At 47.1% G+C, this 18843-nt stretch overlaps 1 protein-coding gene across 2 annotated transcripts in view; it reads left to right on the top strand.

The window, feature by feature from the left end:
* Positions 1-244: 244 nt before the first annotated feature.
* The window catches only part of RXRG (retinoid X receptor gamma), a 44425-nt gene continuing 25826 nt past the window's right edge, over positions 245-18843 (top strand). Inside the window, exons 1-3 of one of the 2 annotated variants that reach the window (XM_049705519.1) lie at positions 264-670; positions 5191-5241; positions 16830-17077. In XM_049705519.1, coding sequence (XP_049561476.1) covers positions 16859-17077 — 219 coding nt within the window. In that variant the 5' untranslated portion in view covers positions 264-670; positions 5191-5241; positions 16830-16858. Of the gene's footprint in view, positions 671-5190; positions 5242-16829; positions 17078-18843 lie in introns of both variants that reach the window. The other variant, XM_004282043.2, reaches the window with a different exon arrangement.

Here is an 18843-nt window from a genome sequence, read left to right on the forward strand (position 1 = left end):
CTTTCCCAGATCAAATACCAAGTGCATTGGATAGATAGAAGCCGCAGTGAGAAAATGCATTTTAATAAAACCCCATTGATTTTGGGGGCTGCAAGTAAAGAAAAGGCACCTAAAGAGTCCCACCCCCCCACACTCCCCCGCCCGGCCACTTCCCCCTCCTCTGTCCTGACCTACTCTGGGGCGGTCACACATCGATTGGCTTCCCAGATAATAGATTGTGCCACCACCGGTGGGGACCTCTGGGGACCAGCCGGAAGGTGGAAGAGTCGCACGCAGCAGCCCAGCCCCGACTTAATCAAACTAGCAACAGGATCTCCAGCGGCAGCGCGGCGGTGGCAGTGTGGCAGTGGCGGCAGCGGCGGCGGCATTATGCGTGATTACTGACAGGCACCAGCTGCTGCCGCCACCGCCGGCTCAACGCACGATGTGGACTCTCAGATCGAGAGGCACATTCCTGACTAATCCCAGAGGGCTGGCCCAGCCCGAGCTGCCCGGGCTGGTAGGAAGCGATGACCACTCTTGCTAGCCCAAGTTGAAGGGAGCCCGGCTGCGCTCGGGAGCCGGGAGAGGCCGAGCGATTGAGCAGACGCGCCCGGGAGGATTATGAACTGAAGAGTCAACATGTACGGAAATTATTCTCACTTCATGAAGTTTCCCACAGGCTTCGGAGGTGGGTATTTCACATGGCTTCACCGTGGGGACCGTCTGGAGAGACGGAGCGGAGATGGGGAGATCCGGATAACTGGATTAGGGTTGAAGTAGGAGAGCATATATGTTTATAGGCATATATAGTGTGTTTCCGTGTGAGTGTGTGAGTGTGTGTGTGTGCATGAGAGAGGGACAGGGGCCGGGAGAGGGAGGGAGCGAGAGAGGGGGAGAGAATGGTCCGTAGGTGAGGATCTGTTTGTACATCAGAATGAGTGAACGGATGGGAGGATATGGGGATATTCTAAGGAGAGCCTCAACCCACATGCTTGGGAATATGTCTGAGACAAAGGTAGACTAAGTGCATTGTTATAACCCGGTGTGTTTGCGTGGGTGTGAAGAGTGGAAAAGGTAGGGGAAATTACTAGGAGGTACCTATTATCCAACTTGCCATGCGGAAAAAAAAAATGTGACTAAAAAGGTTTTGCCTATATTAAGGGTCCCTGGGATACTTCATAACAAGGGACTGATTGTTTTATTTAAAAGCAGATTTCCTTAGAATTGCATTTTTAAAAAAAGAAAACATAGCACTTTAATTTGCCACCCCGTTCTCCTTCCTCTGTTTTCTCCCCTTTTGATTTGCTAATAGCTTCTTGACCCCTCCCCTGCCGCTGCCCCCAATTCCATTTCCAGGGTCGCTGCCATCAGTCGGAATCTGGGAGTGGGTGGAGGGTCTGGGTGGTCCAGGTCCTCATAGCAGAAAACAGGCGAGCTGGAGCTCCAAGTCGCCAAGCCAGGCAGCGCAGCTGGGCGGCACGTCCCAGGGGCTGCCTTCACACCCAGGCACTTTGGTCCCAAGGCTCCTTCCATTCGGTGACAGAAGCAGCACAGTCGCACAGCTTTGGATACGTGGAACCAACAGCTGACCAACTGGCCTCTCACTTGGCAGCTGGTGGCGTATAGGTCGGGTTCTTGGGAGCCAAAGGGGAGAGCTTTGGCCCCGCGGATGCTGGCAGGCAAGACAAAGCAGAAACTCTTGTCAGGTCTTGAGAACTGAAAAGTCCCTGCTCTCCCCACCTCCTGTGGGTCATAGGCCATTCATCTGAAGGCTTGGGGGAAAGCTCGCCTACCCCTCTGGGCAGTCCCCTCTATACGGTGTGGTGGGACATGGCCAGTGGATGGGGTCCCTGTCCTGGAGTCATTAAGCCAGGGGGTTTGCTGATTCATTTGGGGTACATTGGGTGGTTTTGTGGGCCAAGCATGGAGTTAGGCGCTGGTAATACAGATGTGCGTGAGATGTAGTCTCTACTATTTGGACCGGGCAAGCTTGTTATTACCCAGACAGATTGTAATACTGCATGGCATGTGCCCTATCTGTTGCAGGAGGAGGTTGCCACTTGGACACAGCGGGTGGGGGGCCATGGACACACATCCTGGAGGTGGTAATGCTGAAGCTCTTGGGGCCAGTCTTGTGACATGACCCGTTGAGAGTGGTGGCCAAGGCTGTGACCTGGACATCTGATCTCCAGTTTACAGTTGGGTCCTGGGTGTGAAAAGCCTTTTCAGCTCCCATCTTGGTCCCATTCACAACCGAGAAGTACTTTTTCCTTTTCCCTCTGAGTTCAGTTGTCTGAAGAACGTGCTTATCCATGAAATTCTTGGGACCCCTGAGGTCTGTGAGGTTATGGCTTCATGACTGCCAAGGAGACCCTCTGCGACAGTTGGGGTGAATAAAAGGATTGAAGGTGGACAAATGTAGGGAGAGAAAGTCTGGAGAAAGAAGATCTAGTCCAGAATTCGCTGGGGGCTGCTGGCTGGAATCTTGGGACGGTAACCTCCTAAGGGACCTCAAAGAGCATCTTAGCCCTCTTATATTATAGATGTGTAAACTGAGGCCTCAATAAAGGCAGGAATAGTTTAAGGTTATGTGGAGTTGAGGGGGAGAGCCCTTCCGGAAAAGCCCCTCACACACACACACAGAAAGAGAGAGAGAGAGAGAGAGAGAGAGAGAGAGAGAGACAGAACTGAGTTTGGTTTCTAGGTTTTCACTTACTAGCTGTGTGACCTTAGGCAAGTTATTGAACCTCTCTAAGCCTCGTCTCTAAAACGAAGTTTAACATCCCATCCTCAGATCATGGATGTGAGCATTAAACGTGCAAATGCTTGAAAAAGCAGCTATAGAGTGTTGTCTGTATATGTGGTATTTAGTAAAAGTTAATATTTTCATCCCCTCCATTTTGTTCAAGTACTAAAATGCAAATTAATCTAAAAATCAAACATTACTGTAGAATAATGAATTAGGAATCTGGGGAAATAAAATTGAATCCATGAAGACCCACATACGTTGCTGGTTTAAATTTTCATAATTGTGAGAGCTCTGGTATTTAGTGTAATTAGGTTTCAGATAAAAGGAAACACAATTGGCTGGACCATGGAAGAAGTAGGCTGATATAACATGAGGGGTGGGAGGAGAAAGGATAATCTAGGCTGTTGAAACATCTCCCCCTGATGCTTCTTTTCCTCCCCATTCCTGAGGGAGGAGAACAATTATTTTGTATAGTTCTGCTGAGGTTTTCCATTTTGTTTGCTTTTGCCAGCTAAGAGGCAGAAACACTGAGCAAAGGACAGGGACCCCTTGAAAATGGAGGTCTTCATGAGAACTTGCAGTGGTGAGGGAGGGAGGGAAGGAAGGAGGAGGACCCACCCATAGGCACTGGGGAAACCTGAGGATGAGAGCAGAAATTACCTGCAAACTCTCACCACCTTTGCCCAAACGCAGCGAGTTGTGCCACACATATGAAGTGATCTAGTGTATAACCCCTGCCCTTTTACATATTAGCAAATGGAACCACAGAGGGCTCCTGGGATTTGTGAGGAGCTCTAGGGAAGCAATGTCACCCTTGGGAAACAACACCTGAGGTTTGCATCTGGGCTGTGCTTACCAGATATCAGGCCTTCCCCCCATCCGTGAACAAGACACTGGTCAAAGTGGCCACAGAGTGGGGACTAGTTGGGTTGCAGCAGCCCCACCAGCGTGCCCACTCTCCCAACTCTGGGCCCTGCCATGTGATGAGGTGAGAGCCCTTTTCTTCTCCTTTTCTGGCAAGTCCTGGCTTTGCCAGCTGCCCAGTAAGAGATTTATTTGCCTGGATGAGACAGTTGCTGCCTCTAAGAAGATGGCAAAACAAAGCCTGTAATCCCCCCCCCCCGTCCAATTGTGCGGTAATCCTCAGGGTGAGAAGGAGATCAGGGGAGAGGGGACTTCTCTTGTTTCATTTAACAAGCACGCAGTAGCGCTTACAGCTACCGTTGTAAACACTTCACTAGTATTATCTTATTTAATCCTCATGACAACACAGTGAGTAGGTACTATTACTAATAGTATCACATTCCTTTTATCAGCGAGGAAACTGAGGCATTTCAAGGTGCAGTAACTTCTTTTAAGGTCCCATAGCTGGAAAGTGGCACAGCCAAGGCTTTGAATGCAGGGAGTCTGGCTCCAGAGTCCAGGACGTGCTGAGTTGCCTCTCAGGGCTTCTGTGGGCCACAGACTTGCTGCAGGAAGCTAAAGCCGCAGTGCCCGCCTTGAGGGGGTGAAGAGCCCTAAGCCAGCCACGGTACTGCCCAATGGTTGCAGGCACAGTAGCCTGGCCTTGAGGAATAAAGCGCAGGATAGGTTAGCAGTCACTCAAGAGCAATGGTGGCCTCTGGACAATTAACTGCTGGCTTCTTCTGGGGCCCTACTGATTTGCAAGAGTCCTGCCCTACAGACTCTGACCATCTGTGTAGAATACTCTCCTTCTCACCTAAGAATAGCCATAGAGGAAGGGTTGAGTTGGAGGTGCGTGTGTGTGTGTGTGTGTGTGTGTGTGTGTGTGTGTGTGTGTGTGGAGGGTAATATGAGGATGTGGGAGGAGGGTGTGTATGTATGTGCGCGCGCCAGAACATATTTTTCCCCTCCAACAAATGTGTGGGTGGCTAATAGGGACCTACCATGGATGTAAGTGGTTAGGGTTTATGTAGGAAGGAATAACTGTTTACGACATTTAGGAAGGAACATATTCAGTATAAACTATCTTCTGAAACATTTACAATCTTACCAAGAGATAGAGAGCTGAATAGCAACTGGGGGAAGAAATTATGCAAAGGGTAATCAAACTTCTCCACCTCTTCCTTCCCTTCATTATGTAGCTTCTGTATCTGCAGAGAATTTAGCCACCAGAGTTGGGTGGCTGGGATGCCAGGGCTCCCAGAGGAAGCTGCTATTTTCTCCTCTTATTTGAAAGTAGAAAACACAGAGGCCCAGGGAATCTAAGAAGTGAACGTTCTAGAATGCCTGGGTTTGGGTGGCTTTCATGAGATTGACCCAGGTCTTGGTTCAGTGATTTTCTCAAAAGAGTGAAAATAATAGCTGACGTTTATTAGACACCTTCCATGTGCCAAGCCCTCTTCCAAGGGCATTACATGCCCCGTCTCATTTAATATTCTCAAGGACCCTAGGAGGTAAGGTACCATTGTTATCCCTGTCCCCATTTTTACTGACAGAAACGTCGAGCCACAAGGAAGTTGGGTAACCTGCCCAAGATCACCCAGCTGGTAAGGAGTGGACCCAGGACCCAAATCCGGGCAGATGTCAGGAGTGTTGCGCTTAACCCTACACTGTGCATATCGCTGGCTGCTTGCTGGGGAAGGCAGAGGGGGTGGGAAGGGTGGAGAGGAGGTGGAGGGGGACAGGTGTGTGGAGTCCCAGATCCACCCCAAATGGGTGAATTATGTATAAGAACAACAATTAACATATTCAGTTCTTACTCTGTGCTCTTCACAACTTATTTAGGGATCATAATGCTTTTTCTTGAATATGCATACTTGCAGCAAATGAATAAAATGACAGGGGTGGGGGCAGGGGACTGAGCCATCAAAGGTGCTAATAAGACAAAGGTCAAAAAGATTTCCAGGGCTTCCCTGGTGGCGCAGTGGTTGAGAGTCTGCCTGCCGATGCAGGGGACACAGGTTCATTCCCCAGTCTGGGAAGATCCCACATGCCACGGAGCGGCTGGCCCATGAGCCATGGCCGCTGAGCCTGCGCGTCCGGAGCCTGTGCAATTTCCAGGTGAACCTCACTTGATTTTAATACATGGAACTTGATTTTGTATTTTAGGGTGGAGGTTGGCAAACTTCTCCTCTACAGGGCCAGATGGTAAACATTTTAGTCTTGGCTGGCTATAGTGTCTTCCACAACTGCTCAGATCTGTTGTGATGGGGAAGCAGCTGTGGTCAAATGCATAAGCTAATGCACAGGGATGTGCCCTGTTGAGTATGTTTGCCAACCCCTAGGGGATCATTCCAGAGAAGTTTCATTACTGTTTCTGATTGTCCCCCAGTTAGCGTGATTAACAGCACTACCTCTAAATAACTTCCTTGCACCCCTTCCCTTCCCTGCAAGAGCTGAATCTTTTTTTTTTTAACATCTTTATTGGGGTATAATTGCTTTACAATGGTGTGTTAGTTTCTGCTGTATAACAAAGTGAATCAGTTTTACATATACATATGTTCCCATATCTCTTCCCTCTTGCATCTGCCACCCTCCCACCCTCCCTATCCCACCCCTCCAGGCGGTCACAAAGCAGGGAGCTGATATCCCTGTGCTATGGCTGCTTCCCACTAGCTATCTATTTTACGTTTGGTAGTGTATATATATCCATGTCACTCTCTCACTTTGTCACAGCTCACCCTTCCCCCTCCCCATATCCTCAAGTCCATTCTCCAGTAGGTCTGTGTCTTTATTCCTGTCTTACCCCTATGTTCTTCATGACATTTTTTTCCTTAAATTCTATATATATGTGTTAGCATACGGTATTTGTCTTTTTCTTTCTGACTTACTTCACTCTGTATGACAGACTCTAGGTCTATCCACCTCATTACAAATAGCTCAGTTTCGTTTATTTTTATGGCTGAGTAATATTCCATTGTATATATGTGCCACATCTTCTTTATCCATTCATCCGATGATGGGCACTTAGGTTGTTTCCATCTCCGGGCTATTGTAAATAGAGCTGCAATGAACATTTTGGTACATGACTCTTTTTGAATCATGGTTTTCTCAGGGTATATGCCCAGTAGTGGGATTGCTGGGTCAATCTTTAAAGCTAGAAAAAGGACTTGCTGCTCATCCGTTCTGACCCCTCAGTTACAGATGAGGACACTTGGGAAAGAAGGTGGGGCTTGCCCAGGACCTGTGGCTGTTTACGGTCTTCAAACTGGGTTCCCCTGAGCCCCCTCGGGAGCCAGCTGGGGTGGCAGAAAGAAGAGTAGAGGGAAGCTAAGCCACAGAGAGCCCTCCCCCAACACTTTGGTAAAATAACAGTACTACCAACTACACAGGGTCAGGGTTAACTTTCCACAGTATAGGGGTTCAATAAAATAAAGCCTGGATAATTGTAAACACACAGTAAAAGTTCATTTCTCTTTCCTACTTCAGAAAAGTTGGAGACTATGGTAGTAAGTTCAGCTAAAATTTTGTATGTAGGTTTTTCTTAGAGGAGGTATGCCTGTTCTTAAAGTGTCAGACTGTGCAGTAGGAGAGGCTGACAAAATGAAGTAAAGAAGCCATCGATTCTGTGCCAGTTACAGAAAATTGTATTTTAACGAGTTATTCCAGGGCAGACACTCATGAGATCCGGCAGAAACAGAGCAGTGACCTGGGACCTCCCATCCCTATAATCTTCAGGATACCTTCGCCCCAGGCCAGTGTTCTTAACGAGTCATGTTCCCCTGAGTTTCCCCAATTTCAGTTTGCGTACCCTGGGGCCCTTGGCTCCCTTATCAGATACTGTAACTGAGAAAGGGGTGAGGGAGAGAGCAAGCGATTCTAGGTTGAAGACCAAACTCAAATTCCTGATGGGATTTCAGAATTCAGCATCTGAACCTAAAAAATGGAAAAGCTTGTGATCTTTGGTTAAAAAAGCATTTACTAAAAGAGGAGCGGCAAAGAAAGTGTTTAATAAATATGTTGGGCTGTTTCTTCTAGGCTGGTTGCCTGAGTTTCATTTCTGTGACTCAGTATCTCTTTTGTCCCTCCTTCGGCTGGTCACTAGTGTCATGAGGAAGCAGTCCCTTGGAAGGCTTGGGGCTCACAGTACCTATGTTTTCTCAGCCCCAGTGACATGGGGAGCAGAGCAAAGGTTAGAGATCTTCAGGAGGGAAAGTATATCCAGACTGCTCCGGGAATGCCTGTCAATCATTCATTTAGCACACCTTGTCTCAGCATCTGGCTTGTGCAAGAATTGTGTGGGACACTGAGAACTAAGACCCATCCTCTGCCCTGAAGGAGTATATAAACCAGTTACAAGCTCTGAAGTCTGCAGAACAGTTAGAGATGAATTATTCCTGGAAACGTTTCTTGGGGCTGAAGTTAAGTGAATAGATTCAAGGAATTTAGGTACCTGGAACCTGAGAACAAATAATACCATGTCCATTACCCAATGGTAACATTGCACTAGGGATATGGTTTGCTGTATTTTAAGACAACTGCTGTCTTTAGAAGACAGTCCATATTGAGAGGCTAGGGAGAGCATATATGTACAAGAAGCCTATATAGACAGAGAAAGGGATTGAGGTCATGGATTCAAGAGCTGGGTGTGGGCAGAACTGGTGTTCAAGGACTTCCGGAACAAGGGGTGAGAGGGGGGCACCCTCAGCAAATGCCTGGAGCACTTCCTGGCATTTGTCTTGGTGGATGGGCTGGTACATGGTGTATCAGTGCATGGAACTTGTTTAAAGGGTCAGACAGCCTGTCCTGGTTGGTGGAGACCCTGCTCCAGTACCCTCTGGTGCCTCGAATGTGTTAGGGATGGCACAATATCCATCTGTACCAGAGAAGTTCAAATTTGGTCCTGGGTGGGAAGGCTGGTTTGCAGGCCAAATGCCGTTAATTACGTGTAGGAAGGTTGACAGAAATAATGCTAGACTCAGATTCTAGGTCTCTAGTAATTCACAATAAGCACTTGAAAATGTCACTTTATCATTCTGAACCTCAGTTTTCTAATCTGCCTAATGGGGATAATTTCTGCCCTTCCAACTCTTCTGAGTCAGTTTGAAGCTTGAATGGAACAGACAGTGGCCTCCAAGGGACTGCTATATCCGTAGTGTCTAGCACAGAGCCTGGCACACAGTAGGCGCTCAACAAATATTTTTTGACTGACGGAACCAATAACTGATATGGAAATACACAGCAGATAATTATAAAGAGTTTTATGAATGTAAGGCAGTATGTAGTGGATGGAATAAGCTTGGACCTGGGAGCAGAAGACCCAGTGTTTTTGTCCTGTGTGGCCTCGACCTAGTCATGCAACTTCTCTGGGATTAGTTTCTCTTCTATAAAATAAGGTGGTTCTTCAAGTCCTGAAAGTCTGGTTTCTACCCCAAAACAATATGGCCTTATTAATTTATGACAGAATTAATTTGGAATGGTGATTAAACTGATCATGGCAGGAGCTAGTTTGTATTTGCTCATTCATGAAAAAATAACAAAAAAGGTTTGTTAAGCAACTAAGATTGTAGAAGTGTTGAGCCTCTTTACGTTACATCGTTTTTCGAGCAATTTAAAAAGCAAGCATAGTAGGAACCCCATTAGCATATTAACGGAGTGTTAATTACAAAAGAGTCTTTTAAAGCAGATTTTATAAAATCCCCACTTAATAACCATTAGCTTGTGGTACTTGAAGAACAAACTCTTCACGTGTGTTACTTAGAAGTATTAAAATCGTAATTTAAAAGTAATCTGCCAACTTGTCATGAATTTAGACTGATTTTTCTCTCAATTGATCCAAATGAGTGAGGTTTTGCTATAATTATATATAATGCTGGTAATAATGAGGCTGATTATTAATCTTTGCCTGCTTTTCACTACCTCCATCATTACAGGTTTTAGGGGAGGGGGTGGGGTGGAGGGAGAAGGGAGGGATGGAGGGGGGAGTGGAGGATGCCAATCTCCCCCTCCCCCTTCTCCAGGCACTAGAAGAAGGAACCTCCAGCCCCTACCCTGAACAGCCAGCCAGCTCTCCTTTGGGGACTGCAGGAATCAGGCAGAGCTACCCTGTGTGAGCCCAGAAAGGCTGGCCAGTTGGCCAGGGCTGCACACAGCCGTGTCAGCCTATCAGCTGCTGTGTTCTCTTATTCCTGCTGAGAGGCCAAGGGGGCTGAGCCTCGGGGGCAGAAGGAGTGCCTCTTCTCCCACAGCTCGCTAGCCACTTCCATCACGTTTCTTCATTTTCCCCATCAAGAAAGCCAGAAAGGACATTGGTAGCAGAGAAAGCTTCCTGTTAAGAGATACAGCCTCTACTTCTTCTCACTCCCTGAGAACTAATATCTTGGTGTCCACATCTGTTAAAATGTGGAGCTCAGTGCCTGTAAAATACCTTCCCATCCGGTCTCAGGGTGGCCGTGCGGCTCTGATGTGTGTGTGAGAGGGTTTTGAAAATGCCACAGCAGTTTAAATATAAGAAAGCATATTAGACAGCCCCTGGCATCTGAGTATCCCTTCTGTGGAAGAAAGAGGGAGGAAAAGGTTAGGCTGAGCTGGGACCCCTGATGAAGGAAACCAGAGCTTGTGTTTGATGTGAGAGGCTGGAGGCAGATGGGAAGTGTTCTAGTCAGAAAGTGCCAGGTCATCTACAGACCACTATGTATAAAATAGATCACTAATAAGGACCTGCTGTATAGCGCAGGGAACTCTACTCAATACTCTGTAATGACCTGTATGGGAAAAGGATCGAAAAAAGAGGGGATATATGTATATGTACAACGGATTCACTTTGCTATACACCTGAAACTAACACAACATTGTAAGTCAACTATACTCCAATAAAAATTAAAAAAAAAAAAAAAAGAAAGTACCAGGTCAAAGTCCTGAGAGAGGCCATGAGTCGGGTTAGGAAGGGCAGAGTTGGGGACAGAAATTGGGTCCAGGGAGGCTTGATGGAAGAGTGGTCCTGAGTAACTGCGATAAGTAGCTGCACAGCTAGTATAGTATATGGTGGGGCTGGGATTAAAATCCAGGTCTGCTGCTTTTCCCCTAGAATCGAATGCCACTTGTATAATTTACTAGCCATGTTCTCTTGGGCAAGTTATTTAATTTCTCTGTCCCCCAGTTTTTGCATTTGTACAATTGGTGTGAGAGTTGGTAACCTCAAAGGAATTTGTAGGGATGAGATGAGTCAATATCTGTAAAGTGTTTAGAACCATGTCTGGCTCATGGCAATTGCTTAATAAATATTATCTGTTGTTGTTACTTAGTAGAGGAGATAAAATTTAAGTGTCAGTTAAGTGTCTTCATACGGCAGACCCTGGCCTACCTCTCTTGCAGCCTGTCTGTGTATTACAAGCCAAGCTGGGAAAGGCTGTGTGAGCAAGTTTCCCTTCAACTAGGAAGAACAGGCCAGGTTTCTGAATATTCTATGATTCTTAGGCTTATGTACTACATTCCTCCATTGGAGAAAAGGAGGCAGATCGGGTGTGAGATTGTGCCCACCGTGACAGAGAGTAGAGTGGGGTAGGGCCCTGTGATGTTCCCTGGACTTCAAATGGAGAGTTATGACTCTTAGAAATAGCAAGTTTTTGCCTCTGTCCCCTTCCCTGTGGATGGGTATTAACCATTATCAATGATTCATCATAAGTTTCCATTCCATCCTGAAGCTGGGACAGTGAATTCTCTACCCAGGTACAGCAGGAAAGGGGTGGAGCACCAAGCCATTTGTTCTCTTGTCTAGCCAATTAGAAAGACTCATGCTTAACATTTTACGTTTATTGGCTGAGGATAAGGTTGCCAAGCAACTTCCTTGCCTTGGTAAGAGTTCTGTAGTTCTAAGTACCTGGGCTTCTCTTTCTCAATAAGTCCCCCCTCAACACACACATGCAATTTGTTGTCTAGAGATTGCAGGGATTTTGGATTTGGTAAACAATCAGGGACATAGATTTCTTATGCAAATAATTTCTATTGATGAACTCTATATATAGTTGTATACACTAATTAACCAAAAAATCTATTCCATTCATTGATTAGGCAACAAATATTTTTTGAGCATCTAGCATGTTCCAGGCACAGTGCTAGATACCACAATGATAATCGTGGTGAAATTTAAAATATGTGACAGGCAGTAGGTCACCAGGTACTCAGAATGGAAGTTAGCATGGAGGATATCTTTGTGCTGGGATGGATTCTGGGGAGATCTGGAGGGTCCTAGGGGAAGGGTTGGGGTGGCTGGGATAATGGAGGGGCACTCTGTGCTCAGAGGAGTGACTAATACTATAAACAACTGGTATGTACGTACTAGTGTATGGTAGTGACAATCCTTAACAGAGCACTTACTATTGATATGGCTTGGGTTAAACCCTTTACTTACATAATCTTCTACAATGGTATTCAAGCCAGACTCAGGTCTCCCTCACCACTTTTACAGTATGGTAAGTAATTGCAGCTGCTACCACTGGGCCAGTCGTCTCAGATGCTCTTAGCACCCCTGAGATAGGTATGTGCATCTCCATTTATGGCTGAGGAAACTGTGGATGAGAGAGGTCCAGTTCCTGGCTCAACTTTATGTGACTGGAAAGTGGTACAACCTCAATCCAACCTAGGACTTTGGGGCTTCAGAGGCTTGTATTCCACATAGACTGCACCCCTAATGCCCATACAATGCACACACAGGCTTCGGAAATCAATAGAGTGTATGCACCCTGCAGATTTCCAAAGAGCTTTGCTTCCTGGTGACACCAGCAGCATCTCAAAGTGCAGTCTGGAATCCCAAACAGCCTGAAGGGCTAACATGGTCCAGCTGATGATGACAGGGGCCCCTCAGCAAGTGGTCCAGACTCAGACCATTCCAGACCACCACCTGCACTTCTTTTAGACGCCAGTGAGCCATGTGCTACCTACCTCAATGTACATGGAGCAGCATTGGAAGGGATCTTAGAAGCCATTGTGTGCTGGCTCCTTACCGGGGAGAATAAGGCCCGGGAATACGAAAGGCGCTTCTTCAGTATGTCACCAGGAGAGAAGAGAAGCCCCTGAGAAAGTCCTCTCCCATCAGATAAGTTAATTTCTATAAAAATCATGGCTATGCTAAGAGAGTGAACTCTGCAGAGTACGAATTTTGTGTATTTCCCGGGCATCTGACAGTGGGCATGGTGTGAGAGGCTGACAGGGATCAGGAGGGTGTGTGGTCAGGGAGCGAGCAAGGCTGATGGGCTGCAGAGGCTGGAGAACTGGGCTCCCAGCCTCTGCAGAGGAGCCAGGGAGAAGCATTAGAGAAAAACTTGACTTCGGATTTGGACTAGAACCCAGGTTTCTGGAAAACTTGTGCTAGCTGTAATTCCCACATGGCTATGAAAAAAAAAGGAGTGAGAGTGAAAGAGACTGATAAAAATGTCATGGCCAGGTATGCTTTAGAGTCTATTTGGGAGAATGGATTAATTTTCCATTGAGAAACACTTTTGTCATTATAGGCATTGCTTTCCTCCTTTTCTAAAAGCAAGGCTGTTATTTCTAAGAAACTCTGGGTCATTGTGAGAGGCAAAGAACCAAAATGCATTTGTGTAAGATGTATTTGTCTTTTGGAATTTTACTTTAAAAAATACGGTTATAAAGTAGCCCATCTCTTCTGGGTCTTTGACTCAACAGAAACAAACCACATTTTAAACGCCATTGTAAATCAAACTTTAACTGTGTTTAATTCTATCTCAGCAATATACCATTGTCATCACTGAGTAGTCAAGCCATATTCTGATTGTCTTAATTTATATTATTATTAAATATAATAAAAACAATGTACTTTTAAATCTCTCTCACATACCATTTTATTCTGGAAGCAATTTGTGAATTTCCCCAAGTCCATATTTTTATATTTTGCACAGTTCATGTTTCTTAAACATCATACCTTTGCATACTATTTTCATGATATCGAACATGTGTTCTTGTACTTAGAAGTGTTCTGAGGTCAATTTACTTTTCTTTTGAAAACTTAAATAGCAATTTTGAGGAACATCATTTTATATAAAAAACGGAAGCAGAGTCACTTGCTATAAATAGGAGACAGTGAAAATGAATATAAAACTATTAATATTTTCAAAAGGTTTGCCTACATACCGCTTAAAACACGACCTAAAATGTCCCTTACCACTGGTGTTGCAGTTTCCACACCTTGGGAACTCTCAGGTTGATGAATGTGTGAAGGAAAATCTTGTTCCCGTCTGTCCCATAGCTCTGAGCCTGGTGTAAGGTACTGGGCTTTACCTTGGGGATATAGAAATGAAAGGCATAGTTTCTGAGATCCAATTAAAACAGAATATGCAGGGCCCTTTGGTCCATTTTTGGAAAGCCGACGCTGGAAGGGAAAGTCGGTTTCCCTCAGATGGCTTGGCTGTGGGGAAGGACAGCTGTCATCCCTGCCGAGTTCACGGCTCCTTGCCCATCAAGTCGGGCTGGCTCCTAACTCACCTGTCACATGTTATCTTAGTAACAGGCTCAAGGTGTACATTGGCCTCTTTAAATGTCACAGACTTCCAGCGCCTCAGAAGAGTCTAAAATTGTTCTTTCTAATCAGTGACCGTCTGGGAAGATTTTTGTTTTTTCTGTCTTGAGTTCTTGGAAGGTGCCCCCTTCTCTCTTCTTCAGATGAACTTTCAGCATGAGATCATTTCATAATTGAGTTACCTTGTACTTTGTGATATGATGGCTCTCTGAATCATCTCTGCTATCCTTGACAGAGCACACAGGAGAGAGCACGGGCTTCAGATTGACAGTTTGAATCCAGGCTCTGCCGCTTATTTCCTGGCTAATGCCGGTACAGTGCTAGTGGTGAGGATACATAAACAGACACTTTTTTCCCCTCTCAATTTAGTGGAAAATACAAGGAAATACACAAGCTGTTACTTACAAAACAGAAAAGGGCATTAAACCAGAGTAGGAATACCAGGGAAGACTTCCTGGAGGAGGTGATACTTGAGTTAGACCTTGAAAGATGAATCAGAACTTGCTAGACAAAGGAAGTGGGGGTAAGTCATCCCGGAACTGGGAGCAGCATGGGGGTGAGACTGAGCCTAAGTGGTCTCATCTGTAAAAGGTTGAGATGAGGGGCTTCCCTGGTGGCACAGTGGTTGAGAGTCCGCCTGCTGATGCAGGGGACATGGGTTCATGCCACAGTCTGGGAGGATCCCACATGCCGCGGAGCGGCTGGGCCCGTGAGCCATGGCCGCTGAGCCTGCGCGTCCGGAGCCTGTGCTCCGCAATGGGAGAGGCCACAACAGTGAGAGGCCCGCATACCGCAAAAAACACACACACACACACACACACAAAAAACAAAAAAAGGCTCAGATAATACTCATAGGCCTATTATCAGGATAAAATGAGTTAATGTATGGAAATTGCCTATTCAGGACACATAAGAAGTGTCTCACTTGTTCATTTAAACCCCTTTACCACTACTCTGTGGACCCAGAGCATTTGGTTCACCTCAGTTGTGGTACTTAAAAGATCATGATTGGGATTCATCTGTTTATGAGACAAGACACCCGATAGGCTGAAACTCTTAGGTGGAATCACTAGAAGGGCACAGGCTCCTCAGACATGGGAGTGACCGTCCTCTCCATAAGTAGACCTTAACTAAGTTAGCAGATGCTCCAAGGGCAACTCCAGGTTGACATTTTTCTAGTGGGACATTTATGGTTAAGAATAGCTGCACAGTTATACCTCTGATGCCCCACTCTTCCCTCCAGAATGTGAAGAGAGTACCTCCCTCCCTAAATTCTGTTCCTAATACTATGCTCAGTGCTACTGAGGTCTCCGAAAGGCTTAAGACATGCAGCGCCTTCTCTGCATGTAGAAGGCACTCAAAGAGATATTCCTTGAACCAACAGTGAACCACCTAAGGTCAGGCACGTGACTTACTCCCTTCAGCATCCTATCTGCCTGGCGTGGTGTTGGGCTCCAGTAGGAAGGGGAGAGAATTGGATGGTTTCTCCAGCAAACCATGCTTACTGACCATCTCTCCCCTTAATCCTCTCATGTCCCATCCACGAGGACAGCATGGGTGCTGTGGTGGGGCCTAACACATGGTTCCTTTGAATCTGTTCTTGCAATGCCAGCCACACAGGGCAGTGGCGCTGTGATTTAGGGTGGGCTTCTCTGTTATTTTCCCAGTCTCTCCTCTGCTGTTGCAGACGCTCAGGCTCACAGCTCCTCTCTTCTGGAGAGAACGTTCCATGCCAAGCTCCTGAGATGACAGTGGGGCACCCTTCTTTTCTTTCATCTTGAGTTGCAGCTAAACTTGGGCTCAACTTATCTGGGGAAATGGTACCAGGTACCATCTGCCCAGAGCCCATTTCATAGACACTTGTGGCCGCAGCTCCCTATCCCCGGAGGCAGAAACACTCTGGGCAGTCCTGGCTGCGCTTCCTGGGCCTCTGTGGCCATTGAGCCATGCCCAAGCATCCTGAGTCTTCTTCCCTGAGCACTGATTAACCTTCCAAGAGATTGGCAGGACAGGAACCTTATGGGCATAAAGCTGCAAAAGCTACTGGCCGTCAAGGGCATGATAACAGTCTCTGCCTTCCCCGTGGTCATTACGGAATGTGTTCCCGACGGCAGGAGCTGTGTTCCCTTCGGTTCTGAATCCCTAGCACCTGGTGTAGTTCCTGCACCTTAATAGATGCTCATTACATATGAATGAATGAATTTCTCCCGACTTTATAGGTTCAGCCCTGCCCCAGTTCTCAGAGCAATAGGAATTTGAGGCAGGGAATTCTGGAGCAGCCTGGACACCTGCTCACTCCATCCCCCAACTGGGGGTTTGGTATTGACTCACCTTCCCTGTCTGGCTGGCTCAGGTCACAGTCACCCAGGCCCGGGGACATGTGGGCTATGCCCCTGTGGCCCTGGCTGTTGATCTGACACAATTCAAGGTGAATGTCATGTGGTGCACCAGAGGACTGGCACATCAATGAGTATTTCAGCAGGCCCCTTCCCCTCTCTGCTCTTTGCTTGCCTTTATTCTACCAGCTGCGGGAGTTCACAGGTGTGCAGGTGTGGCTGGAAGGAGGGGAAGGATATAGGAAACACAAGGAGGGGGCTCTGTCCTAGTGTGCCATCCCTGTGTTCTCATAGCCTCTCATCACCTTTGATCTTCTCCTTACAGGCTCCCCCGGCCACTCTGGCTCCACGTCCATGAGCCCGTCGGCAGCCTTGTCCACAGGGAAGCCCATGGACAGCCACCCCAGCTACACTGACACCCCAGTGAGTGCCCCACGGACTCTGAGTGCAGTGGGGACCCCCCTCAATGCCCTGGGCTCTCCATATCGAGTCATCACTTCTGCCATGGGCCCACCCTCAGGAGCTCTTGCAGCCCCTCCAGGAATCAATTTGGTTGCCCCGCCCAGCTCTCAGGTAGGTGTCTGTCTGTCCTCTCCAGCGTCTTTCCAGACATCCTAAATAGTTTCATCCTGGCACAGAGGCAGCACTCGGCAGGTGCTTAGTGCATGCTTGCAAAGGGATTGGGTTGTCTCTGCAGACTTCTCTCCTGCAGGGCCTTCATTGAGTGTGCCCTCAGGCAGAGCAGCCCCAGAGAACTGATGATGCCTCATGGTCCAGAAAACTGTGGCTGAAAGGGAGCCACCCCTGTGGTTTCAATGGTTCAGCCCTGGCTGTGATTTCAGTGTCTCTCAGGCCTGTCTGTCTTCCATGGGGTGGACCCCCTTGATTCTTCTCAATACTGGGTATTTTTCGAGTCAGTGAAGTGCCCAGTGCTCTATGACATGCTATAGGGCAGCAGTCCCCAAGCTTTTTGGCACTAGGGACAGGTTTCGTGGAAGACAATTTTTACACGGATCGGGGGGTGGGAGGGGTGGGGAACGGGGGGATGGTTCAGCGGTAATGCGAGCAGTGGGGAGCGGCAGATGAAGCTTTACTCACTCGCCCACCGCTCACCTCCTGCTGTGCGGCCAGGTTCCTAACAGGCAGTGGACCGGTACCAGTCTGGGGCCCCACCGGATGAGGACCCCTGCTATAGGGGATACCGAAATGATCAGGATGTGGTCTTTGCTCTCCAGGAGCTTACGGTTGAGAGGGCAAATAGGCAGATGTGGCACACGGATAAATAGGCAAACAGGCAGACTGTGTTACCTACACGCTATCTCTGAGATAGAGGTAAAGATTATGGAGACTCGGGGGAAAAAAAACAACCCTCACTTTAATTCCTAGTGCCTTTTGCTACAAGAGAGGCAAGGATGTATATCCATGGTAGATACTACATTGTTGCTCTGAGGAAGCTACAGGATGGCCAGATGCTGTGTACTTCCTTCTAGCAATGTCACACTGAGATTATCAACCTTCCCTTCTTGTAGTGGTCAGTTATTGCTGTAATGATGCTGCATGACAAACAATCCCCATATTGCCACGGTATACAAAAACACACGTTTTTTTCTTACTCACAAGTTTATGTGTTGGCTAGGAAGGCTCTGTTTCAGATGGTGGGTGAGCTGGGCTAGGCTGCAGCCTGGGTGCAGGTCAGCTCCTCATGCCCCAGACTAAAGAAGCGGCAGCTTCTTGGGGCATGCTTTTCTCAAGGTATCTCCCAGGAATGCGAAAGTCTAAACCAAATCAGGAAAATACAGTGAAGTCTCTGCTCACATCATGGCCATTAATATCCCATTGGCCTAAGAAAATTGTGTGACCAACTCCAACATTGGTGGGACAGGGGAATAGTTTGTGCCTGTTTCATTGGGAGGAACTACAAAGACACAATGCAAAGGATATGAAGAATTAGGAGCAATGATCTTATCTACCAGACTCTCCTCTCTCCCTATTCTGGTATCTCACTATTGGGCCAGGGTCCCTCAAGACATCTAGCAGCAGAATTAGTAGGTCCTGTAGCCTCCTTTGAATTTGTAGTTCTAAGAAGACGCAGGACTCCCACTGTGTTAGCATTTCTTACTGCTACAAAGAGAACTTCAGAGACTATCCCTAGAGTGCCTTCCAAGACATTTCATGTGCTCAGAGTCTGAAAGCAAAGCCATGTGGAGTCATAGAATTTTACAGCCGGTAAGGACTTCAGTAATTTTTTCATCTATGGATTAGAGAATCTGGAGAAGACCTTAGCGATCATCTAGTGTAGGGATTGCAGGAGCCAGGGGCCAGGCAGCTAACACAGGTAG

Source organism: Orcinus orca, chromosome 1 (assembly GCF_937001465.1).
Source record: "Orcinus orca chromosome 1, mOrcOrc1.1, whole genome shotgun sequence".
In the NCBI taxonomy this organism is placed as follows: domain Eukaryota; kingdom Metazoa; phylum Chordata; class Mammalia; order Artiodactyla; family Delphinidae; genus Orcinus; species Orcinus orca.